Genomic DNA, 27,046 nt, shown 5'->3' on the forward strand with positions numbered 1-27,046 from the left:
GACACATTGAGCTGAACCCCTCAAATCATGACAAGATTGCATGACAGGAAAGTTGGCGTTAACATGAGAACCCATTGCCTCCAGTACACTCATACACACACTGCTCTCGAAGAGGTCAGCACACATCTGCCTCCACAAATGCTCTTTTCACTCGTTTCTAGTGCATTCACCTGATTACAAGCCTAACACAGACCTTGATGTGTCCCCAGCAGTTTGGCACCAGCAACGCTTACTACTTGATTTCATTCCCTTCAGCATCCTCCAAGTATGCGGGCTCTCAATCCCAAGAATCCCTTAATTATAGGGTTTGGGAAAATTATACATCTAGGAGCAAAGCCTCAAGACAAAAAAAAAAAAAAAAAAAAAAAAGTCACAGTGAGAAAATGAGAAAATGAAGAGTGCCTGAAATTATATCTAGATAAAAGGAAAGGGAGTTGTTATTTTCCTGGCATTGTGATGAAGAGACATCCTGCACATCCAGGTTCTTCCTTAGGAAAGAAGGGCTGGGGCAGAGCACACAGCTTACAGCAACATCCCATAGCAGCAGTATTGCAAGAACTTGGCCAATGCAGCTTTCTGGACTTCACTACAGCATATTCTCCTTTCCCCTCCTTATGAAAAATGGGTCCAGATGCATCAAACAAAATCTCCACACATCACCCTTACGCAAGGTGAAACTTCTCAGGATAAGGAAAATAAGCGATGGTAAGATTGCAACGCTTTCCCCAGAGTGAACTAAATGAAGTAATATTTATGCCCTCCCCATAAGAGCAATGAGATACTTGTCAAGATTACATTTTGCAGTGTTTTGCCTTCAAGCAGCAGTTTTCACAATGAGTAAACACGGCCCGCAAGATGAGAAACCTGGTATGACAACTTTAAATCGGTACTGTATAAAGCAGATCACAGTACAAAGCTATATAAAGAAACAGCAGGGGCAGCATCAAGTGGTCTCGCTGAGCACAGAATTATTTGATACTCCACACCAGCCCCCCTTGTACTTCCACCCACTAAGCAAGTGGGAATGTAAGGGTTGCACATTTAAGCACTGAGGGTACAATCACAATTGAAGTTTTGTGTGCATGCATCCCCTGCTTCTCCTGGGTGAGAGCTCATCTCACATCTGATTCCAGACTTCAGATCTGTTTTTCTCCTTCTGTGCCCTGAGACTCTGATAACACCCTCTTTATAAGATGGTAGCTTTTGGGATCCCAGCACAAATCAACTTGCCTCATATCTTAGGAATATAGCCTACAATCATACTTTTGCCCCAAAAGCAGAAGCACAAACAGCTAACCATACTTCTCTGCCTTACTGCTGCTCACTAGACCTTGTGAGAAGGCTATGGGCAAAAAGTTTCCTGATGCAAATGTCCATTGTGCTTCTGATCTCCATGTCAGAGAGCTGAGTCCTGGACACTGAAAAAGAAATCTTGCACTTGGTCTCTCATACATGTACATAAGGAAAATACCTTAATGTGACAAGAACAGTACAGATGTAGCTGAGAAGCTGCAACCCTCCCTACCATCTGGGCTGCAAATGGAATACTTTAACTATTCTCTGAGACACAGGTCAGGAAGCAGCACACAGGGAACTGTGTCTTGTCCCCAGCAAGGACCAACCCAGCTTTGTTCCCAGTTGTTGTTTTCTTGGCTTCCTATTTGAGGGCAACAGAAAATGCTGCTTTGACCAATTATTTTTGTTAAATAAAAGTAGTAATGGTAGCATGAAAACGCAGCAATGTTGTCTGTAGAGTTTGTGGAAGAGAACATCTGAAGACCTGCAGTGCAGCTGGATAACAGTGGTTGAATACAAAAGGGTTAGAAATTAGGATGCTGAACAAAGGACTGGGAAACATCCTTCTAGAAGTCCTTGCATAGGATTTTTCTACCTTTAGAAAAAACCCAAAGCCCCTTCATCCTTTACGTTGGATGAATACCACAGAAGGCAGAGGCACATTCTCTTATGTGAGAACATAAGAAATGCAAACCAGAATGGAGAAGGGGGCATGATAAACAACACCCAGAGGTGCTGAAGTGTTTGTTGTTTGCTAGAAAGCAAAATATAGGCCAGAGAGGTCAAAGAACATTTTCTTTCCAAGAACTACAGCTTGATACCTCTTTTCTAATCTTCTGAGAATTGACAAGAAAGCAATGTCTGTGTCTTGACCACTACTGTGTACACTTGCCCCTCCATGCAGGCACACACACACAGGCAAGAGCCTCTCTGTCCTGTGCAGAGTCTCACCTCCTTCTCAAAAAGCTCTGTGTAAGAAAAGCAGGACAAAACATACCCCTGTCCATCGCACACAGGAGGCTGCAATCTGCAGAGTTTGTTGGAAAACACTAGGGGAAGAGAACCTATATAAACCATACCCAAAGCTCATAACCAGTTTGGGTCCTATTACAAGACAGAGGGCTAGCAGAATAAGAAATCCTGGCCAAATTATTTAGATAAAAATTGACCAAACTGTACTTTGGAGCTTGGCAGCATGTGCTGCTGCCTTCCATCCCGGGCCACTCCAAGTGGCTAACCCACACTAATTCTCTTGCTGCTCCCTTCGACTAAGCGTGTGCTCAGCTTCAAGGATGCTTCCTGGGAAATGACTGAAAACAGTTTTCACCTAATCTGTCAGTCCAATTGCTAGAGAAGCCTAGCAGCTAAAGGGCAAGGAAACAACAAACATGTTCCCTGTGCTCCACCAATTCCAGTCTGAAAAGAAGCAGCAGCCACAAGTAACTAATCTCAGAGCCTAATGCCTTGTCAGCAGCGCCAAGTAACACCATCCCAATATTCGTAAAAGCTGCTTCATCCCCCAGTGCACTGAACAAGATTGGAAGTGGAGGGAATGCAGCAGACATTAAGGTAATGACAGTTTTGCCTTCGCAGGAGGCGGCGGCTATATGGCACCCCACGGTACAATCGTAGGCCCAGAAGCTTGGATACCACGAGCACTGAAAGCACAGCCGGCACGCTGCGGCCTACACCACGGCCTGACACATGTATACACGAGGCAACTGCTCTCACTGCTGCACACACCCCCCCCTATGTCGCCTTCACTGCCCTGCTCAGCTCCTAAGCAATGAGTACAACCACTTGGTCCTCGTGCAGCCAGGGGAAGAGGAGCCCAGGGGCTCCTGGCTCGTGTACCTACTGTAATGCACTAGCTTGTTCTCAGGCCCAAATTGGCACGTAGCGTGACGGAGTGGTGCCACAGGGATGGGGATTTCTCTGCATGTCTGTACTGAGCAGTGTGTTACACACCAGCAATTGCAAAGACAAGTGGGTAGAAGAAATATCACCTGCTCCCTGCTCGCAGGACTTTCTGCAAGATGAAGATGCCCTTGCTCCCCATTAAACTTAATGGAAGGTCCTGAGCAAACGTTTAGGACCAGTAACATTCTGTTAAATACAATTACTTTGCAAATTAAAGACAGAAGTATTAACAAAACCCCAAATAATAGTATCTTTGGGATATGGAGTTTCAATTAAAAGATAATGCTCTCTTTTGCTAAGGCTTTCATGCAGATCTAAAGCTGACAACACTGGTTTAGGAAACGAGCACTGATTCTGCATTCCACTGCTAACAGCACCTTTGTTTTAAATGTAGGTAGCACTCACACTCCAACTGATATATAAAATAATCTTTTCAAACTATCAAACTTCTGTGTTCAAAATAATCTACAGAACCAGTCAAAAAAAAAAGTTTCCCTGCCTTCCCTTACCCCTTTATAAAGTACAAATCCCAGGAAGTAAATAATCTGAATACAACAACACATTTGATGCTTTCATATTTGGGACAAAGATGCTTTGTTGCCATTGATGGGGGCATTGGGTAACAAAATAAAAAAGCAAAGAAACAGAAATCAGGCAGACCATGTCAAAAGCAATGGTGATGTGCAATCAGCACTTGCAGAGCTGAATAAGCAGAATGACACATGAGCTTTATTACTCCCAACGGATAGAACAGAAGAAAAAAAAAAGGATAAAAAGCCTCAAGTGAAAATGGGCAAGCATACAATTTATTATAAAACACAAGGAAAAAGGGCTTTGACATCCTCGTGTGATGTTTACATTTCAAGCCAAGGCCTGTTATCCTCAACACCCCTCTACTGACTGCCCCACGGATGCAACAAAATCATTTCGCCTTTCTCTGATACTCAGAGTGAGATTTTTCAAAGTCAGATCTCTCTGAAGTCCTCTCCACCCCCAGCACTGCTCTAAAGTTAACACAGACAATGCAAATAGTGAAATAGTTGGAAGAAAAGCCTCTATGTAGGCATAAGCTATCCAAGGAACAGGCAAATTTCGGTTCTCTCCTTAGGCAAACACGTGGGAGCCTGGCTGCTTGCTTTTATAAGCATTGGGAGCAATTCGGGACTCAAATCACCAGAGATACTTGTCAAAACAACAGTCAGAGAGCAGAGGCAGCAGCACATTAACTCCTTCATAGTTGGTGCTGCACCACCAGGCTCACAGCCCCGTTTGGAGCCTGCAGGAACCAGCTGTGACTGGGGTCAGGGCGTGCAGGGAACGGCATCTGGGGCCAGATTGCTGGAAGAGCATGGCAGGGAGTGGAAGGGAAGAAGGGGGAAATCAAGCCTAAATATTTCCCCCTCCATACATACATATGTGTGTGTTTTTTTTTTCAGGAGAAGAATGTTTGTAGGAGAGTTTGCTTTCACGTCGTAAATACCCCAGCTCTGAGTTTTGCCAACAAACGTACTTTTCAGCATGGGGACTGTAACATTTACATTTGTGTGGCAAAATTAGCAGAGTTTTTGGAACAAAACCAGAAACAAGGGAACGTTCACACCTGTCACGGTTTGTTTTCCCTCAGAAATGTCAACACAGGCTGAGACTTTTCAACTCCAGCTGGTTTCTCTAGCTGCTCTGAAGGCGGTGATCCATTACGCGTGCATGCACACACACACAGCTATGGCATAACTGAACTGATTGTGACCGGCATTCGCCATTATTGAGGGATCTCATTCCTGCTAGAGAAGCCAGCTCCTAACAAAAAAGGAAATACCCTTTCTGTGGACCAGACTTGGTCTGGGGTTGAAGAAAGTCTGAACAAGCAGCCTGCCATTTTCTGTCTCCACTGGAACAAAATCACAGAAGTTCTCCAGTTCATATAAAGATAATGCCTGAACAGATTTAAATTCATTTAAGACTACATGTCTTTGAAACGGTCATCTGTCTATAGCTACTTGAGCTACACCGCTCAACAAATCTGTGAGGTGCAAGGACAGCTTAGCTAATTGCTGTTTTTGTTGTTGTTGTTGTTTTGCTTGTTTGTTTGTTTTTTTTGTTTTTGACAAAGATGTTACATCCTAGGCTACCCCATTCCTTCTTCCCCCATTCAGCAGTCCCCTCTTACATGGCTTCACACGTAAGCCAAAAGGATATCACTCTACAGGACAATCAGGCTACAGGCACCCGCTTTATACCAAGTGATTCAGGTACCTTTATTTAGCTCCTAAGAAATGCTCCCAAGGACTGTTGAAATACTGACCAAAGGGCAGTTCACTTCTGTCAAAAATAGGCCTAGGTCCAAGCAAAGCACTGAATGACTTTGCTGTCACATGCTTTTTTTTTTTTTTTTTTTTTTGATGCTCTGGTACTACTATGCTCATGAACATACTCAAAAGTGCCCTTTAAACACATGCTTATAATTACAAGTTGGTATAGAAAAAAACAAACAATCAAAAAAAAATGCTATCAAACTGACAGTAAGAGATGACTTAAAGTGAGTGACATTCCTTTTTTAACCCAAGACAGCCTCGTTGCAAGCAACAAGATGCATCCTAGAGATACTGAAATACTCTGGGTCATGAAAGCGAGCAGTGACCCCAGCATTACTGCTGGATACACCCTGTCACAATGACAGCCTGGTTCCTCTAAGTCTCAGCGCAGTTTGAGCAAAGGATCTGTTTCGCACTTCCACTCCAAGCTGTTGCACAAAACTGGTCAGTGCTGTTTACTAATTATTTAACTGCAAAAATATAGGTCTTTACACAAAGTAATTTTTCTTCTTCATAACACAGAGACACATTTCCAAAAGCCTTTTGTAGGCCTTCTGCATGATGGATCTACTCAAGAGAAAACTATCTTAGCTTTCCAGGACTTCCAGTGAATAGGTGCAAGGTTCCTACCTTGTGTAGCCCATAAAATGCTGACAGGTGCAGAAGTCACGTCTTTGCTTTTTACCCAGCTGTTGTTGCGGTGCCTGCTCCATGCAGAGATGACACAGAAATAATCCCCTCTGTCACTTTCTGAAGTCCACTGGATCCGTAAACTGAAGGTGTCAACAGCCTTTTTAGAGAAGATTATTTCCCCGTTCTGAGTCCGCTCTCTGCTCCTGTCCCCGAGAAGTAGAGTCCAGTCTGCATCCATGGTGGCCAGCAGTTCTTCTGTCGCAACATCGTCACCGGGCAGGTGCTCCTTGTAGTACCATGAAACTGTGAAACGGATGTTTGCTTCGGTGTCCTGGGCGTTTGTGATCCTGCACTCCAGCTCGGTGGGGTCATCTGAAAACTTGGGTGTTTTAGATGCATTCAGGAACACCTCATAATCTGGCTCTGTGGGAGAGAAAACCCACAATAAAGAAGTGAGAAGATACAAGCAGAAAGGAGCAAGTGGCAAAGCTTAATGTTAAATAAGATACTGCTAACATCCAGTTTGTGAAAGCACATGGTCCCAAAGCCAAGTGCCAGAACATCTATTTTTCTTACAAGAGCTGGTGATTGGGAACTTGGACTCTAGCTCTCAGACTTGTACTGGTGTGAAGTGAGCCACCCTAGGCCTGAATTTCCAAACAGGACTTGTGTGTCTTGTCAGACCATTTCAGAAAAATCAGGACAAAGTGATTTTATTGAGCAAAATCATTCCCTTCCTTAGGCCTGGCCCCAAGAACCCACAGTTGTTTCAGATATCCCGCCACTTTTGCACCTGTCTGAAGGCCTCCAGCAGCCAGAAGACCTGTTACACTCTGTCTTTGCACTGTCCAGAGCCATGCCATCTCCCCAGTTTGTCTCCAGGATAAGAGTCCATTTCCCATCCTGAAATGCCACCTTCTCTGCACTTAACATCCCATCATCTCTCTACAGCATGCAATGAATGTTAAACATCTCACCCACCCGTCCACCCAAATCAGGGGGCATCAGTGCCACTGGCCACGGGCAGCACAAACAGCAGCGTGCAGTAAATTTCAGCAGGCATCATAATAAATAACAAGTAGGTTAAGCCAACAATGTGTATATCAAAAGATATCAGAAGAGCTCCACAGAACAAAGAAGTAGATGCTGTACAGCTGTGAGGCTAGAAACCCTGAGGCTTGAAAAGGATCGCCTGAAATGCACGGGTTAAGATTGGGGCTGCTGTATTTAAATCTAAAATAGCTGGCTGTCCAAAGCCTAAAAGAGATAAGGCAGCCACATGACTATTTTCTCTTGGACTATGGAGATAGTAAAGGAAAAAGATTACAGCAAGGACCTCTCACCACAAAGGAGATACATGTTTATTTACTAGCATTAGAATATTTTTCTCTCTTGCTGCCTACTATTATTCAGAAAAAATACTAGCCTTCCAACTGTTCAGCCAATACTCATCACATGGATTTTGTATTATAAGCGTATTCAGTGCTCTATATTTATTTCTTGCTTTATGTTGTATTTGGCATTTTGCCCTCCCAGAAACAATTAACTGAAGCTATAATTGGGACAGAGAAGGCAATCCAAGGCTAAAACTTAGACTTAGCTCACCAGTGAGCCAAGATAATAAAACATCTTAATAGAGCTGCTGCGCTAATGTGTGTGCACATGCACTTTTGGACTTGGGATGCAAATGAAGGAAACAATTCTATTCAAGCAACCTGGCTGCTGCCACGCCAGCTTGGAGAAAGGATCTCTCGCCACTAAGCGTTCTGCATGCAGGCATGCAGTGTCCTTGCATCTAGCCAGAACAAGGGCATACAAACAGACCAGACGCCGGAAGATCTAAATCACTGAGTTTCTGCAGTGCTAGGTAACAAACGTAAAGGTATTGCTCACCTAAGTCCAAAGTACCTACTGTTGGCAGCAGTACCACACAGCTGTATAGCACTGTGCTTCTTTATTCTGCGAAGCTCTCCTGATATATGCATCTCTGACTGTTAACCTACTTTGTGTTTATTATGATGCCTGCTGAAATTTACTGTACACTAGCTCACTATGCACTACATAGTGAACATAAGCATAGATTTTTGCAGACTCTCGGTATGAGTAATACAAAATAAAAATTCACTCAATTCCTCTGCTGCAGCCAACTCATAGATTATTAATGGTGGCCAAAACCCATTTTTGGTGCAAGCAAATCCCCACAGATCCTACAGCTACTCTACCCTTCCTGTCTCATTCACGAAAGACCAGTCTTCTCCAGGGCCTCATGATATATTGCACACACTCTGCAGTTTTCTTATTCCCCCTTGACTCATCTTCACCACCAAAACAGGTGGCAGTCAAGACCAATTAATATTTTCACAGCAACAAAGACTAAAAGAGCCGAAACTCTTCTCAGGATAGGAACACAGAAAGGAAAAAGCTGCAAGAAAGTCAAGTTCTTCAATAATCACTTCAGGCTGTTTTATTTGCGGGGAGGGAAAGGACCGCTAAGAAGAGAGTCTTGGCTTTGACAGCACCACTCCAGATAGGCGCTTCACCCTGACAGACATTCAGACAGAGGATTTAGAAAGAATAAAAGGCTGGCTGGATAAACCTCATTCCTCCACTCTGTCAGCTGTCAAAGAACAGCCTCACTGACAGTTCAATGACTTAATACCCCAGCAGCTCTTAACTTCCATTAAGAAGGAGGAGTTGGTGAATTCTGGATGCAGCTGAAAACCTCAAATGCTGAAAAATTATTCTACTTTCCTTTGTCCTTAGCAACCAAGCGTCTGCCGAGGAGTAGATTTTATTCTCTCCTTTCCCCAGATAATACCCAATTGGAATGGAAAAAGCAAGGAATAGTTCTACAGGCACTGGCAATGTAAAAGAATATGTGAGCACATGGTGCACCTGTATGTGCATGAACACGTGTGTGCACATGCACGTACATGGGGAAAGGGGCGAGCTCGCAGAAGCTGAATGTGTAATCAAATGGCTGAAGAATGAAAACAAAGACTTATCACTTGTGCACTTACCTCTAGCACACATTGCAAGTATGCAAGAAAGAGCCACAGCTCAACTGCTCTGTACAATGCCAAATTGCAAAATTACAATGTTTATCACTGGAATTTAACCTTGTGGCTACAGCTATTTATTTCTGATAAACAGACTCTCTATATGCTGAACCCATTCTGTCCTTTTGTGTTGGAGGAACTCTGCCTTTGTAACTGGGCAGCACCATCAGACTGATTACAAGAGGCTCCAAATGAGTACATGGAGAACGTTTAGGCACAGATGCTTGCATCCAATAAAAGCTGGGAACAAACATCAAGTACGACAGCTCTGCCAGTTCTCCAGTTCACATCTAGGTTCATCCATGCTTCCAACACAAACAATCCTTTGTGAATTTCAGCAGGAAAAAGGTGGAAACGCCTTACCTACAGCATCCTGCAACACCATCCTGAGTTACATTGCTTATGAATTGAAGTTACTCTTCTCTCATGATTAAACTAGAAGATAACATAGGAAGGCTAACATACCCTTAAAAAGCCAGACTTTTTAGAAGTTTTGCTGGAGTTTCATTTTTAGCATTTCTCCGAAGCAACTTTGTTTCTAAGCATATTTGCATAAAGAGAGACAGCCAAAGCTTAATGTTCAGAAAGGATAATGCAAAGTAAAATATCTACAGTCTTCAGCATGTGTATGATCCAGTAGATCTCCAAAACACATTTTTTTTCAGGGCGGGGGTGTAGGGAAAGATATTGTCAGCCTGCTCTTGTAGGCCAGGTAGATTAGACAAGCCTGTTGAACCTCTGACCTCCACTTCAGCTTCTGTTCTGTTTAGAATGAACAACTGCTAAACACAACTCTTCCTAAGCACAGCCCCCTTGTGAAGAAAAAAAAATATATAAAAAAAATGATGGTATTAGAGGTACAAGAAGGGAAATAAGAAGGGAAAATAACTATGAACAGCTGGGGAATGAAAGAAGGAGAGGATAAAGAGATCATCAAATCGCTGTTTAAGTAGATCTTTTTTTCCCACTAGTGACTTAAAAGAACTTGCTGCAAAAATGTTGCAGTAACTTAAGGAACCCATACATTCAGGTGCACAAATAATCCTTTGTGTCCTCAAAAGGACAAAAACCCACTCATGTCTAGAACTGAATGATCAAAAATGCACCAGAGTGGGATATTAAGTACTGCGGGAAGACCTACTTTAGTGGTTACTGTGCTAAACAACACTTCCAGAATTAAGCTCTTAGCCAGGTCTCTCTTGTTCAGTCATACTATTCAATAGTGTGGTCTCCTAAAATAGACTTGCCTGTCGAGGGAAGAGAATAAAGCAGTATAAAATCCCATCCCATCCTAAATCTATCGGTAGGATGTGGTGTGTCTTTAGCGATTAAAACAAAGAAACAATTTGAAAGATATTGCAGTTCATTATGAAGTTTGCATCATAAATAACTATATGGCAAATGACTCAAAAATGATGGGAACCATGTGGTATCACTGCGTTTGGAGCTCAGAAAGAACACCTGCTGCAGTATCAAAGCCCTGCTGACAGTACACGGGAAATGAAAGGGGACAATATGATACCGAGGTAGCTTCAGCCCCTGGAAAATAAGGTGGACTTTTAAGTTCTGTTTCCCAGTTACAGACAGTTCAGTGATACCCTAAAGTCCCAAAACATACAAGCCCAGAGAGAGAGATGATACATGCAAATGTGGAAGAGATGAGATCCTGCAAGGTCCTTTCCCTTTTCTGATAGGAAGAAGGAATGCATGGTACAATATCCATGAAGTTTGCGAGCAGAATCACTCACCTAATGCAGTCACCACCACACTGACTGGCGCAGATGTCCTCTCCACCACTTTATGCCAGCTCCCGTTGTGCAGCGGTACCCAGACAGCTGCTTGGCAGAAGTAATACCCAGAGTCCTCCACACCCACATCACGCACCAAGAGGCGATAGGAATTCCTATCGACATGGCTCAGGCTGATTAGAGTTGAATCACTGACAACAGAGTCATGGTCCATGCTCAGCAAAACCTGAGCATCTGACAAGGTGTCGTCGGGTGACCCAGAGAAATACCACGTCACCTCGGCCTGGAAAATACCACTCCTGTCTGTTGTGATGTTGCAGGTAAGATCCAGGGAGTCTCTTTCAGTCACGGACAGATTGCTTGTTGAGATGAGCACATCTAGAACTTGGAAATGAAGAGAGAAAAATTCAAACAAAAAATAAAACATTGCTTTTATTAATATTTTAAAGAGCCCACTCACTGTAAATTATGCAGACCTTCACTTTCTATTACAGAATTTTCTCAAGTAGCTCAGTAGCCCCACTTTCAAGCACCCCTCGACTGTTGTGCTGCATCATTTATTATAAGACAAGCACACATTATCAAGCAAGCAAGGGATCTTTGATAAGGGTGGGAGAAAGAAGGAGAAGAGAACAGTGTTTCTATACCTCAACAACAACTGGTCTGCGAAGGCTTTGTCCTAACCACAGACTGTACACCACCCTCACACAGGAAAAAACGAAGGATATTTATTCTCACAGGAGAGTCAAGGTATTTGGGGACTCTCCCAGAATGGAAAATGTCCACTGAAACCACGAGGCCCTACACCAGAACTGTAGCAGCTCTTCTCAGTAGTTCCACTAGTCCTGCCTTAAACAGGCAGCTAAGAGCAGATCAGTGATTTCTATGTAAAGCCATGTTCTAGTACCTAATACATACCCATCTGTAAAAGCTTTCTAGGACTATCACCAGAAACTAGAGACAGTATAGAAATGCCAAACTGTTTTTCTGAGTGGCCACAACTATTGCCAATAAAACCAAGCAGTACTCATCTCACTGCTCACCACTCAATAGCACAGAACAGACTGAATCGAGCCTCTCCTGAGAGGTAAAGCCAAGTCCCCTATCTGATGAATGCCTCACCGGGACTGGAAACAGTAGGAAAGCCTAGTTAATTTAAGAGACTAGTTAATTTAAATGCCAGAATACAAATCAAGAGCCCTCTGAAAAGTTAAGAGCAGTGTTTCTCCAAGGAGCACCTCTGATCATGCACTAGTGACCGGCATTCAGAACCTGGCAGGATAATCACGGAGAGGGACTCTAAGAGAGTTTACTTGTATGTGCCTTCTCAAGGCTCCTTTTTTGGTTGCAGAAGTGCCTGAAGGCCTCACTTAGGATTATATTCCTCTAGTGCAAGGCGCTATTAAAAAAGACATACAGGAACAAAGTCAGGCCGAAAGAGTTCATGATTTAAGGACACCAAAGTAGATGGAAGAGTAATTCCTTTTTGCAAGTAATCTGTGCTACTTATGCAAGTAGTTACACAAGTAGCTTTGCACATGACTATTTTTTTTTTTTATGTTAGATAATAATTTCTGTTATTATTTTTATTTTATTTCTACAAATTCAACCCTACAGTTTACAGCAGGTAAGAAGGGAGGGGGAGGCTAGAAAGCTTTCTTGCTCCTGACAAAGTGCCACTGCTGCCAATGACTGAGCTGAAAATGAAGGCCAAAAAAAACTTTACAAACCAAACAGGAGAAAAGAGACACAGACAGACAGAGGGAACATTAAAAAACTGCCCCATTAGGCACTGCTACTGGTCCTGGCCATCCTCATCCTGTTTTCTGCCCACCAACTTCAGCCAAATTCTCCATATGTGCAACAAAATAGAGGACTACAGCTACAGCTCTTAATCAGCTGCCCCTGTCTCAACAGAGAGTACCTGCAAGCTTTACTGTGTAACAGATACCCTGAAAAAGGGGCAGATTGATCCTGTCAAATCTCACAGGCTAAACACCATCAGGATACTAAAACTACGTCCAAGGGAGCTAGCCAAAACCCAGCAGTTCTGACTTTTCCCTATATCAATCAGAAGATGACAAAAATGAAAAGATACCCTTATTGTCTGAATACTTTGAAAAAATACTGCCATAATCTCACATTTCTGAGACCATCATTGCTTGTTTTACCACCTATTGAGTGACAAGTAGCATCACCCCCTGCTTCCCCCCTCCAACTAGCAGTGGCAATGCTAATGCAATTAAGCGCTTAGTGCATCTGCTCCTGAAACCTACACAGACAGGGATATCTGGATATCCTCAGCACAGCACTATGTGTATTTCTGTCTCCTTAGTCAAGCATGCAATGATGCATTTAGCAGTGCCCGCCAACACAGCGGAGCCATCAGCCCAGTGATCCAGTGGTAGCGATAGAAATCAGAGGATAATTTGTCCTTTGAAATTATCCCTGCCTTTCTCTTTTCTGCCAATCTTTCTATGCCATTTTAATACACAACATTCACATCTGTCATGAATCACAGTCCACTTTCACAGGGGAAGCACAGCAGTTTAGTACTCTCAGATAACCTATGTTAATGATAGCACAGAGGGCAGGTTTAGGATGCTCGGGGTTAAACACAACACGATTTAAGAAATAGTGTAACCCGAGGAAGTGAACTAAGGATGAGATAAAAATCTCAGTCTAGGCACATCAGAGATTCCAGTCAGTCCTTCCATGCCATCATCCCCATTGCCCCCAGAATAAAAGCTAGCAAACTCATGCCAAGCATATGCTGTTAACCCAGATGTAAACAGGCCAGCTATCCAAACAGCACTCTAAGCTCTCCTGGAAAGGTGTCCTTATTTAGTTCAGCTTATCCAATTTCTGCTCTCAAGAAGCATCGCCTCCTGGGCACAGCACTGCAGTAGCTACAAGCCATGGCCCCAGCCCAGCTGTAACACTCACCAGTCCGCTGGATCGACACGCTTGCTATCTCCACGCTCTTCTCCTGAATCTTCTGCCATGAGCTATCTGCCCCTCTCACCCACTCGCTCACAAGACACCTGTAGGTGCCTGCATCCACCGATGAGGCCTGGGACACAGATAGTCGATACGTATCGTTCGCTCCTGTGTCCAAGCGGATATCTCCATCACGGTAGCGCTCCTCATAGCCAGGGCCAGGCTGGAATTTGCCTTCGTGAGTCAAAGATAGGATGTCCTGCCAAGACAATCCACTTTTGATCTGCCAAGTCACGTGCAGGTGAGTGTGCTCCGGTGAGGTGGTGATTGCTGAGCAGCGCTGTTTGAAGGAGTCACCCTCAGAGAGCTTGAGAGATGTTGAAGAACGTGCTTTTGAACTGCTCACCCATAAGCCATCAGAAATTACTATTTAAAAAAGACCAAAATACACAAATATCATAAAAGCGAAGAAAGGAGAAAACACCCACAATGACCTGTTTGGATATAAAGCACTAAAACTACCACCTCTCCAATTGTTCCTTCTTCCACACAAATACATTCCAGGAACAAGGAAACTTGGCTGAAAATTCATTCGTCACCCCCTTTAAACATGCCATAACAAGCATTCAACTTCATTTACCCTACCCTCACTTCAATTTCTTATCCAAGTAATATCATTCAGACTATTCCGATCCAGAACCATCTTGATTTTCACGAGAAAAAGAGACAACACAAAGAGAAAAAACAGTCTCCCAAATTATTACTGAAGAACCCTAAATGAGAGAGCAAGGCTAGGACATAACTGCAGGAACAACATGCTAAAGATGAAAGGGAAGACTACTTCCCTCACAGAAAGATCTCTAAATGACACTAAATAAGAAGGAACGCAGGCGATGTTTTTACCTGAAGTTAGCCCCTCTCCCCAGAGGCTTAGTGACATTAAGCATTTGCAGACATCTTAGGAAAACACACTGCTTAGTTTTCCCATATTTATTTACATATTTCCTAGATAGAAAAGCAAAAGTGGTGTTCAGAGTAACAGGTCCCCTTTGCTTCTTTGCCTGGCTTGCCCTTGCTCCTATCATGCCTCCCAATTTTGGCTTCAGTAGAATCAAATAGAAAAAAAAAGATCACAATGCTCATAAGCAACAGAAATTCAACATCATTAAGGGTACATCTATAATCAATATCAAAAACAAACTTAGAGCACACCTCACTCTTCAGAAATACCTTTCACTTGGACCTCAGCATCATAATTTCCCTGAACGGTGGCATCAGTGCTGGGCGTGGAGCATTTGTATCTCCCTTGGTCAGTTGGCTGGATGTTTTTAATCACGAGTTCCACAGCATCGTTGCTGCTCCGTCTCAGTTTGATATCCCCGTGGCCCACGCGTTTTTGGTACTCCTCAGAGGTGAAGGTAGAATCCCAGGTACTCACTATCCGCACGAAGTCAGTCTCTCGGGCGAACTCCCAGTCAAAGTTCTGCTCGCTGGGTCCGTCGTAGTCACTCACGCTGCAAGGGATCGCCACCTCCGTGCCCAAGACTCGAATCAGAGGACCTTTGGGTACCCTCACAATGCGTCCCCTGCAGAAAGCTAGGTTGGGGAATAAGGAGAAAGAAAGCAGGCAGTTAATAAAGGAAATCACCAGGATAGCCTTTGACCAAAATCATGTGAAATACGGTAAGGTTGGGCACCCACCCTGCAGAAAGCTATAACTAGTAAGAGCAATCTTTCCCATTAACGTTTAATCTCATTGGAACAGCATGGGCAATCTTTGGTTCACTGCTTATTTAGTAATGTGTTAGGTAATGAAACACAGAGACGAGGAGAGAAGAATTTAAAGAGAAAAAAAAAAAAAGAGAACACTATTTAGCCACAGGTCCAGTGGTTAACAGTTTCCACCAGAGACAAAGTGGTAAGCCTCCAAGTGCCATGTTTCCACCAGAGGCTGAGAGAAATACACTTAAACAGCATTAAGTAGTGGTTTTCATTACTACAGTGATGGCATAATCTAATTGGGCATTTTTATAAGTCTTCCGCTGACATCAGTAGAGGGTTCAAAGAAGAAGTTCTAACTCTCCTTCAGCTTGACAGCCATAAGAATAGCAAGTTGACATACTCCAAGCATGAAGTCACCTCTTCCCTACAGGATCAGGGCTTCTCTAATGCAGATGAGCTTCCCTGCCTTTCTAAGTGACTTTAAAGGAATTACTGATTTCCACAGACAGTGCTTGAATGGGTTTCTGCAACCACACCTGCTTCCAGCACACAATTCACCTTTAATGGAAGTCCCAGAACATGAGAGCAGGAGCAGAGCACACTCCCTCCAAAAGCACGGGAAAACAGTGTTCAGACTGTGTTTTCTGGGACCATCTAACTCGAAGGACAGAAAAACAACAGCAGTTCTCTGCTGAAGGCTGGCACAGCAACGTGTTATGCTTCAGGCAAAAGCACAAACCACTTAAAGTAGCCAGAGGACCTGGCAGATATAGAAAGAGACTTTTCTGGTTGATTTGGCTCTGTAGCTCAAAGAACAACCACAGTGTCTGCACATGGATCTTGGCAGATTCTCACTTCAAGAAAAGCAAACGGCTTTCACTCTGGTTCCAACCAGAGAAACTTGTTCAGCAAAAGAGATGTACTACCAAAGTTCAGTCTCCAAACAGTAGCAACAAAATGCTTACCAATATTTGGCTGTGGACATGGGTACCACAGCTCCACATCCACAGCAAAATGGCAGAGCAGGAGAACAGCAGAACAAGAGAAGCCAAAATGCTAAAGGGTAGATATTGCAAAAATCAAGTAGACCACCATAACTATAGCAGGAGCAGCTGGACCAAAAGGTTGATCTAGAATATCACTCAGGCAATGTCAAATTTAACCAAATAGCCCACATATGCATGAAGCCCAATAACTCACAACTGCTCTAATTCACCAGTTGAACCAAGGACTGACGCTGTCTTTACCTCTGCAGCTGGTAAGAAGAGGTAGTCCCCAGCATGTTCTTTGCCTTGCAGGCTGTTCATGTGCACAGGCTCGTTCCTAACAGCCCAGTTTCCTGATTGCCATGACTTTGTATAATTGACATTAGTATTTTATCACACTAACCCCAGTCTGCAATCAAAATATGTCTCTTACCCTCTTACACCCCTCTCAGAAGACTGCTGTAATGTACCTGATCAAGTGATTGCCTAGTCCTAATAAGAAGGCCAAACTTCTCTGCGTCTTTCACCTGTGAGCAGGAGAGAAAAACCTTGACTATGTCTTGTCCCCTTGTTTAAGGGGATCTCTCTAACCACAAGCACCATATATTAAAATCCAGAATATGGAAAAACAACCAAAAAAAAAAAAAAAAGAAAAGATAGCTGAGGGGCTCCAGCCAATATATTCTCACCATGCCTTAAGATTCAGCCCCATTCAATCCTTCAGCTGATCCTCTTACAGAAAGCAGGAACAGCAGCAGGTAAGCTTTAAAGCACTGCCTGACTGCCAAAACAGCTTTGAACAGACCAGAGTGAGAAGTCAGCTCAGGATTCCAACTGAGGGCATTCTTTTTAAACGCTGTCTTCTCTCTAGAAAACGCTCTCCCGTGATGCTAAAACAAGCGGACAACACTGTTCTGCATGTGTCTTCAGCTGTAGACCCACATACCGTGCACTGCACTAATCCAATCTAGAGGTGACAAAGGCACACTGATGTGGCAAGGGCTACACGTTTGTGCTTTGGATTAGCACTGACAGCTCAGTTTCTCTTCCTTCCGAGGTTGCTAAAGACTCTCTGACATTTAATGAAGGTAGTGGTGATTAGCATCTTTGTAAGAGAAGGCAGACAAAAGGAAAGAGAAAGGGGAATAGGGATTCCTCTGTGAATCTGTTCAGAGTCGGTACCCTGCTGCTGCAAAGCACTGCCTATACCCTCTTCACAACAGTCCCAGAAGCAGGCAACAATTTCGGTTTTACAGGAAGGTGGAAGGCAGGCAGTGGAACAGCTGCAGGAGAGAAAAGGGACACCCTGTAACATTTTCTTATGATTTCCTGCTTCGCAAACAACATTTGTTACTGCTAAAAGAAAGGAGGGTTCTCATGAGGCAGGAGCACAGAGACAGCATCACGAGGTAAGAGGATGTGTACTTACTGCAGAGCACCTGCTGCGCCCTAACTGCCTGCAGGTAGGGAAGAGAGAGCACAGGGCTGATACTCGAGGGTGAGTTGCTATTCTAGGTGACCCAGGAGGCTCAGTATCTAGCAACCCATGAATTCAGGGTTCTGCTTTTTGTCCCGTAGCAGTCAGCAGCAAGGATATCCCTAGCTGCTCAACAAGGTGTTGTGTTCTTCGCTGTGCATTAGGGATTAACGTCTCATGTAACTGCAGCAGAAGGCACCAAGCTGCAGACACCAATCTTGCCAACAGCAAGATCCATGTTGCTCTGGCAGATAAATGGGAGCTTCTGCAAATATTTTGTTCTTGCAGTGCCCTGTGTTAGACTCACATACGCCTCCCTCCATCTTCCCAGAGCAATCAAAGTTCAAATTCGCACTCAGTGAATTTATTGGGAACATTGATTTTTCATGGCACCTAATATGTTTTAATGTTAATATAAGGTGACATGTTCTTAATGAATTCACTTGAATACTATTTAACTGTAGAAACAGATGGATCGGGACAGAACAGAGTACATGCTAGTGACAAAACTCAGCAGAACATAAGCAGTTTAGGTTGGTGCTCTCTGTGATACTGAAAAAAAATTGATGGGTACTTAGTAAGGACTCTGTAATTGGCTCTGTATCATAAACTGCAATGCTGGACATCAAATCCAAGTACAAGATGAACTGCTTCAATGCAAAACTGTATTTATAGAGCTCCCAAGCACTAGATGAAATTGCAAGAAACTACTTTTCAAGGCAAAAGGTAATGGAGTGGTTGTAAGGAGGCCAGCAGGCAAACACAAAGGATGGGACTTGTTGCTTGGGCTCACTAGGCAGGTGACAGGACCACCTGACAACACCAGTGCTTTTGGGCCAGAAACACCCAAGTAGGAGGGCAACCACAGGGATTTTATGGCTGTTCATCAAGTGCTTGTTTAGAGAATTCTCCCTCGGAAATACATGAAATACTCAACCAGAAACGCAGGCAAAGTATGTCTAAAGGTAGAATAATAATCTGGGGACTGCCATGTCAACAACATAGAGGCAAGATATCCCAGACTCAGCCGAGTTAGTTTTGAGCTAGTGTTTGTTCCCTACTGACGCTGCATGAAGTACTTAGTTTAATTTGCCCCATCACTTAGATGCACCATCTCATTGCTGTCATGACATGAAATATTTCCAAAGAGAGCACACAGGAAGCAGATGACTGAGTAGATCGGTTGTGAAGTCAATCCAAGTACATTAAATAGCAACCTGTCATTTTTAGGATAACCAAGAAAACAAGGCAGCAAGATCAAGAAGGACCTACATAACAAGTGGTCTGTTTAAACTCTTAACCAGCAGCAACTCCTCAAGAAAGGAGCTGGTGAGGATTTCCTCTTGCATTAAGGACATTACCATAGATAAGGAAAGCCTCCTGGGAACTTCATCTTCACACAGGTTGTGTATCTACATATCATTTGGGAAAGAACACGATGAGAAGTAATCTGATAAGTCACCCACAAGGCTGAGAGGGTATTATTATTGCAAAGAACACACTTCTGCTTCAGCACTGTCTTACATGAGGTGCTTCCCCCAGCCCACATGAGACAGCTCCACCTAATACAAAACCATGTTCTCTTAGCAGCCGGGAGAAGGAGGTCAACTCTCTACATCCACCCTCCAAAGGAAAACGCAATGTGACATGCAGTAGGAAGTCAATTAAAGCCCAAAAAGTGAGAACTGACGACTGACTAAATTGGCTCAGACTGAGCGCTCTGCATCTGAAAGGACATGCTGTCCAGCTCCTCACCCAAGGCAGCTGGGGAGATGTAACGACAACTTTGCTGATGCCTTTCATCCCCAAAGCATCTCAGAAGAGCTTTCCAAACAAAAGGTTGTTTCGTTTGCCAACTAACCGTTAGCATGTCTGGGAAGGAGATAGAGCAGCCCTTCCAAATTCACAACGGTTTATGACAGGAAACATACAGCACCCAACTATGCAAACGGGGGTAACGATTTTCCCTCTCTCAACTCCTCCATTTATTTTCAATCCAGGTACAACTCTGCTGCAACCCTATACAAATGAGGGGGTTGAGCAGGGACAACCATTCCTGTGACACACCAGAGGACATGCAGTAGATTCCTCAGCACGAAAAGCTGTGCTCTCCGCCTCCAATTTGGAGCAAAACACCTGATCTCCCAATTCTGTAGCACCCTGCTCAACTACAGTGTTTGTGACGCATGAAAGCATTTTACAACATGGAAGAAAAAAGGGATTTGATTTTGGCATCATTTTTTTTTTCCTACTGCTGAGACATGTCCACACAAATCCTCTTCCTCTGCTCTGAAAAGAGCTGTTCAGGCCCCTGCCCCAAGGCACTGAGCAACTTTTCCTAGCCAGCAGACAGGTAAAGAGACAGGCAGCATGCCACACAGTCACAGGCTCTTTTCTAGGGAAGGAGAACCAAAGTATATCAGCAGGAGAGATTACAATCCTTATCTCCAGTCTTCCCCCCCGCCTCTCCTCCCAGCTTCAATTATCAGGCAGCTCCACATCAAGAATGACATGTGTGACTATCGGGGAGAGAGAAAGGAGCTTTAACAAGCAAGTCTACAATGTCTGAAAACCTTTCAATGCCTTTACATACATACATATTCTTTTTTAATATATAACACTGTTTTCCTAGAAGTTGCACCTTAACACAAACAGCACATTGCTTTGGAATTTCCCCGCGCCCTTTTTTAAATGCAATCAATTCAATTTTCTATCCTACGTTGCCTATGTAGAAGAGAGAAAGACAGAAAGAGATTAAGGAGAATAAAAGGATTTTTATTTTTTATAGCACCAGAAATCCAGCTAATTATTGAAATTTCTTTACTGGTCTTAAAAAGAAATAAGCGAGATCTCTTACCATCCCTGCATAACGTGCACCAAAATCACACTCTTCTTTCCAGTGCAAAAGAGACACACAGGGGTTGGGACCTACCCTAGACAAAGCTCTCTTGCTACTCCTTCAAAATTACAAAATTTATATCATCCTAATCAGCAGAAGCAACCTGTCCCTTACAACCAGGCAGCCTGAATCACAAGGGGCTCCTTTAAAAGAGACCAAAGCCGATCCCTTACATGTAAGGGGTAATTGCCATATACTAGCCTGGAATTACTCGAAGCAGCCTGGGCTCTGTCCCTTGCAAAGCAACGGTACTGCTCTACCTCCCTGCCTGATATACTCTACCTAAAAAATGACTGGTAGGTTTTTATGGCTTGAAAGCTGTGCAGTGCATCATCTGAAGTTATCAGAGAAGAGCGAATGAAAGAGTCCATGAGAGAGACATTTACATTGTTCTTTCCCAGGCGGCTGGGATTCTTTTTTTAGATAATGCAGAGCTCTTATCAAAAGGAATTAGCCTGGGTGTAATTGCTTAAAACCCATTATCTCTATCAGGATGAAGAAACGCATACTGCATCTTAAGTGAAGCCTCAGAAACGCTATCAAACTGCAAGGCTGCTGGATTGCTCTAATCTCCGTGCCATCTGAGATATCTCCGAAAAGCCACATCTCCAGCCCTGGGTGAAAAAGCAAGTACCTTCACAGTTGGACTCCATCTATACCACGTGGACTGGGATTCACATGAAAGGATTAAACAACATCTTTTGCAGCACAGTAACGAACTGCTGTCTCCTCTATTCATCCCACACACATCTCCCCCAAGAAAAGGGATTTCAAATGCCCCTGAGTGAATCACAAGGCTTTCACTAGGGCTCAGCTCCCAGTTATCCTACGGTGCATCTCCCCATTTCCAAAAGTCCTTTAGCACAGCTGTGTTAGATGCCTGTCACCTTAGCTAGCTAGCTAGGCTCTACCTGTCATCAGTGGAGAAAAGCACTCCAATAAATTTCTCTCCCATCACTGCTTACGGCCAGAGCCTAGCGAGAACCACCTGAGATCAGCAGAAAACAAAAACAGTTTTTTCCCCCTTTTTCTTTTTTTAAATACACTCCAGAAATGCAAGACACACCATCACAGTAGGCCAGATGAACACACAGGGAATCAGGCCTGATCCCTTCTGCTCAACATGATGTTACTTTGGGTAACCACAAAAAGGGGAAATAAGGAGCCACATAAACCTTCCCCAGCTATGCAAAACAAAAGCCTAGCTTGTTAAACTGCGTACCCTTTGGTGGGCAGAAAACTGCGGCACCTCCAGTCCAAACAGAAGAAATGTCTAACAGGCAGAGATAATACTGAAGATTGTGTTTTAGATTCCTCTGGATGTCAAACAACTACCACATATGATCTCTATTTCCTTTCTCTACCACTGACTGACAGTTGAAGATAAAAGGCTACATGTAAAGAACTACTTTTGATAAGTCTCCAAAATGCTGCTAGGGGCGAAGTGGGACGGAAAGAGAAAAAGCAATGAAATGCAAGAGTCAACATGCTGCTTCCTGGCTCTTACCTGAAAGACCTGCCCCTGTTAATGATCTTCATTTACTTTCCTCCAAATTCTCTCGCAGAACTTATTTTTTACCTTACCCTGACAGAGCACCCCATTTAGGTTACCTGGTGACATCCAAAACATCCAGGGACTCTAAAAACTGACATTTAGACTGCCTCACCAGACAGGCGATTCTCTTTTGTTCTACCTCAAAGCAATTTGTATTGCAAGAGGACAGGTTCAACATGTCACATTTTAAGAAAAAAAGTTGACAAAGCAATAAAGCCCATGACTCAAAGCTGAGGAGTTGGCACAGTTGGAAGCTGGGCTGCGACAATTTGTACAAATGCCATTTTAAAAATATCTCCACTTTTTTTGTGTGTGTGGGGAGAAAGGTCATAGGAAAAAATGCAATATTAATCCCAACTCAAGAGAAAAACATACATTTATCAAAGGTAAAAAAAACTCCTCAAACTGGAATATACAGAATTAAAGTCAGTGCTGTTCTGCAACATCATTAACTTGCACTTATCTGTTATCTCAGATCTCTTCCAAAGCAGTTGGAAGGGAGCAGAGCAGTCTAAATCCATTTGCTCTACACTGTAATTTCCTCCGGGCAGAGACCAGCCATTTTCTTTGCTCTGTGTGGAATGCAGCACACCTCTAGCATTGAACTGAGCCTTCTTTGGATTTAACTTGAGAAAACAATTAGACTAGAATAGATCGTTCCTAAGTCTGCATTAAGTAAAATCACACAGAGTGTGAAAACCCAAAATAAGACAGAAAAAATCTAAATCCAAGGCAAGCTCGTGTTAAACTGTAGAACCTAATAAATTTTTCAAGCAGCATCATTTTAAACTGAGCATAGCACCTAGCAGTGATGGGAAAGCTTTAAAGCCAAGAAAAAGTATTTTTGTCAAAAGACTTTTTAAGAGATGCACATACAGCAATAGCCACGTGCTTCATAAATCTATAATTTCACAAAATATTAATTTTAAAAAGGCGACCGTAGAACACTCCCAACTTCCCTCTCTCCTCAAAACAATTTCCATGATTATCACTCCTTTTTCTTCCCAGAGCAGCAGGTATAGATTTTTATTGGCATGGAGTGATCATTTGTTTTCAAAATTACCTTTAATGTTAGGCAATACACAAAAGCACTCAAAATGCTAGGAAATGCTGAATCCAGTATGAAGCCTTCTACCTTTCATTTCTATTAAGAACAAAAAACAGAAAAACTACCACAGAATAGCTGTTTGTCTTTTTTACCTGCTCAAAGTTGGCACTCTTCGTCCACTTCAATTCAACCCTGCACTTCACCTATACCAAAGTCTAACGTGGATTGACAGAGGAGATTAAGGAGCCACACACACTCTCATAATCCAGACACTGATTTTACCTGCTATTTCCCCAAAACTCCTTGCTGAGGATCATTTCACATCTCAGCACACAGAGCTAATTTCCCAGCAAGCATTCCATGGGATGAGAGAAGCCAAGACGCAGACCTCAGCAAAACCGGAGCCAGGCCTGGCTACAGGAGGCGGCAGCCACAACACCGAACATCCCAACACCACGACAGGCTCCTGAAGTCTCCAATTGCTTTGGGATCCCCAAGGGCAGCTTTGCTCTCTTTGCATCTGCTGTGGTGAGAGATTCAAGGAGGTGACGGGGCAGCAGGAACTGCTGGCCACAGCAGCATATGGCACCAGCCTGCCTTGGCTCCGCGCTTGACTTGTAGCTGATTTGCAGCCACAGGAGCCAGTGGAGGGACGGAGCTCAGTGTCTGAGTAATCCTCTTCATCTGTAATTTAATTACCTAACAGTCCGTCTTCAACATAAATAACCTCCGAGCAAGAGCCACATTAAAAATGCCCACAGCAGATGCACACCGAATGGGCCAGCTGTCTTGCTGCAGAAGATACACCTGGACAGACCAACCAACGAGACCACGCTCATGTGGTACAACAGGAGCCATTAGAAATAGATCAGGCACTCCTGGGTTCAAGCTCAGCACCCATTTCACTGTAGCACACTGTTTCTTCACGTAAAGATGAAGACAGGGAGATCTGTTGAACTAGACAAAGAAGACAAGAGCAAATGTATAGGGGACAGCTCTAACTATTGGTGCCCCCATAGCTCGGGAGGCCCTGAGGCCTTCATGTGGTCACCTGCACCACCATCGCATCTATACTTTTGGCTGTAACCTGGAAAAAACAGAGGGCAATGTTTTCCAACCCCTCCTCTCAACTCCTAGATCCAATTAGCACTCAAAAGCCAATTTCAGGTCATGCGGAGCACTACTGTTTAGTATGCTAATCTCTACGGAGCCTGCACGTTAGGAGCACAGATATTTTCCTTCTAGACAAGGGGCACTCGTACGCATGCGTACACATCCGAAGTATGATTTAAGACACACCAGGGCTCTTCCTTCTTTAATATAAGATTTGCATAACTAATTCTGTAACTGAGAACAGGAGTGCAAGGTATTTACAGTACTTGTTGCAGCTGAGCTTTTATTATTTGCTATGGGACTATGAGAAACTCCCTTGTCCCAAAAAAGGCAGCTAGCCTGGTCTCCAGCATTAAAAATATTACACATTAAGTTACCCCACCTCAGGAAGAAACATTTCTCATTACGGTATTGACTCCATCTTGCAAAGTATAAGACCGCAAGGGGTCTAGAAGGGGGTAAGAGAAAGGAAGAGGTCAAGATAAAAAAAAAAAATACAAGAGGCCAGAGGCATAAACAACACCTAGAAGACATGCAAGGATTCAGGTCAAGGTCTTTAAGAGGGTATGTGTAACCCCACACAGAACATTAAATAAAATTACCCCCAGATGGGTCTGCAGAACAGCTGGCTTTAAAACAGACATGCCACAGCACTCTTCATTATTTGAAAGAGACTCTTAAATACCAGCATATACAGTTCCAAAGACATGGGAAAAGCCTTCACAAACAACATCCAATCAATCAGGTTGCTTGCATTAAGACTCCTGAAAACTGAAAATAATGTATTTAGATCAGTAGATGGAACACACAACAGTCTATTTACTTCAATAACATCTAAAAAGCAAGCATCATTTTTAAACTCACAAGACCAGCACAACTGCTTCAGCAGCCGGTCCCAAAGGAGAAAAGGCTGTAGAAGGTTAGTGGTGAGATCCCAAGAACTACACTACACATCTGCTTGGGGTTTGCACCACTCTGCATTTGGTGCCATAAGCCAAAAGAGCAACTGAAGCACAGCAGATGTGCTATGAGGAGATTCACATCAGCAATTCAGTCCTTATCCCATGTAAAATGGTAACAAGGATGCAGCCTGAGGGCTCCTTCTAAAGGGTACTGTTCATATTAAACTTTTGAGAACTTGAATGTGGAGATGGGAACTCTTCCCAAAATCACAAATGTGAGTTAAGCCATCAACACATGTCTGGGATATGGAATCCACCCACTCTCTGCAGCGCTCCTTATCCCTGCTCAACAAATTCCAAGGCCAAAGTCTCCAAAAAAGTGTGCAAGAGTTGAAAATTTGCTGGCATTCACTGCCTCCCAGAGCTTGAAGGCAAATTAGCTGTGTAATTAGCTGTCTTTTAACTGTACTCTACCTCTAGAAAGCTGTTCTCGCAAGTGAAAGGAAATGACATTGTATGAGGCTGCTGTTTATCCTAACCAGGCCGGCCAAAGAGAAGAGGCTTGCTGGAATGGGTGGGCAGGTACGGGCATGCGGGCAGTGTGTGAGGGATTCAGAAACCTGCAGAGAAATGAACCACCCTGTGCAAGGCTTACTCCTGGTACAACTCTGCTCCCATTTACCCCATCCTGGAGAGAAGCAACCTCTTCGTATTTGCCCCTTCTAGAAAAAAAAAAAAAACACTCCACTGTGATGATCAATGTTAGCTAGTTCAAAAAATCCAAAGGCTCAGTTTTCAAAAAACCCTGAACATTAACCCTAACATTAACCTTCCAAGTCTCTTCATAATGTTTCCAAGCTCACAGCCTGAAGCTCTCCACCTCCTCTCACCTCTGAAAAACTTGCCCTGCATTCAGCACAGGTATTTTGTTATCTCCAGGAGCGGAATAAAATAGCAAGGTTCATCAATTCAGTACCTGCCTGAAGAAATCAAGCAGTTGTCCCCTGTTCCCCATCACAAACTGAAAGTCTCTTCTCCCTTTAGATTATAGGCCAGAGAGTTTTCACTGCTATTTCTTCGACTAACTTGCAGCATTTGCCATAGTATCTACTCTCCTCTGCAATCAATGCTGAATAGCCTCCCTTGTATACACAGTAGCACATACCACTACAGAATGTCACACACGTTTAAGCTTAGGGACAATTTTATACCATGAGACATTTGAGAAAATCCACATGCAGCCACATAATGAAAGACTGCATTGCAAAATATTGTTTCTTCAAGTCTTAGCAGTTGGCATTCAGCCACAAGCCACTAATTTTCAGATAAGCATGCCTAAATACACATCTTAAAAGTTGGAATAACAGGAAGCATATTAAGAAATTTATCTCACAAGTATTTACTTTGCTGCTGTCGCTGCCATGCTGCGTACAGGA

At 43.4% G+C, this 27,046-nt stretch overlaps 1 protein-coding gene across 7 annotated transcripts in view; it reads right to left on the minus strand.

The window, feature by feature from the left end:
• The window catches only part of PTGFRN (prostaglandin F2 receptor inhibitor), a 102,929-nt gene that overhangs the window by 23,088 nt on the left and 52,795 nt on the right, over positions 1-27,046 (minus strand). For all 7 annotated transcript variants that reach the window (XM_082766093.1, XM_082766097.1, XM_082766094.1 and 4 more), the window contains 4 exons: positions 15,139-15,504; positions 13,915-14,334; positions 10,969-11,352; positions 6,159-6,584 (listed from right to left, as the gene is read on the minus strand). In XM_082766093.1, the coding sequence (XP_082622219.1) occupies positions 6,159-6,584; positions 10,969-11,352; positions 13,915-14,334; positions 15,139-15,504 (1,596 nt within the window). The remainder of the gene's footprint in view (positions 1-6,158; positions 6,585-10,968; positions 11,353-13,914; positions 14,335-15,138; positions 15,505-27,046) is intronic.

Source organism: Aythya marila (genome assembly GCF_965140915.1).
Source record: "Aythya marila genome assembly, chromosome: 1".
NCBI classification, from domain to species: Eukaryota; Metazoa; Chordata; class Aves; order Anseriformes; family Anatidae; genus Aythya; species Aythya marila.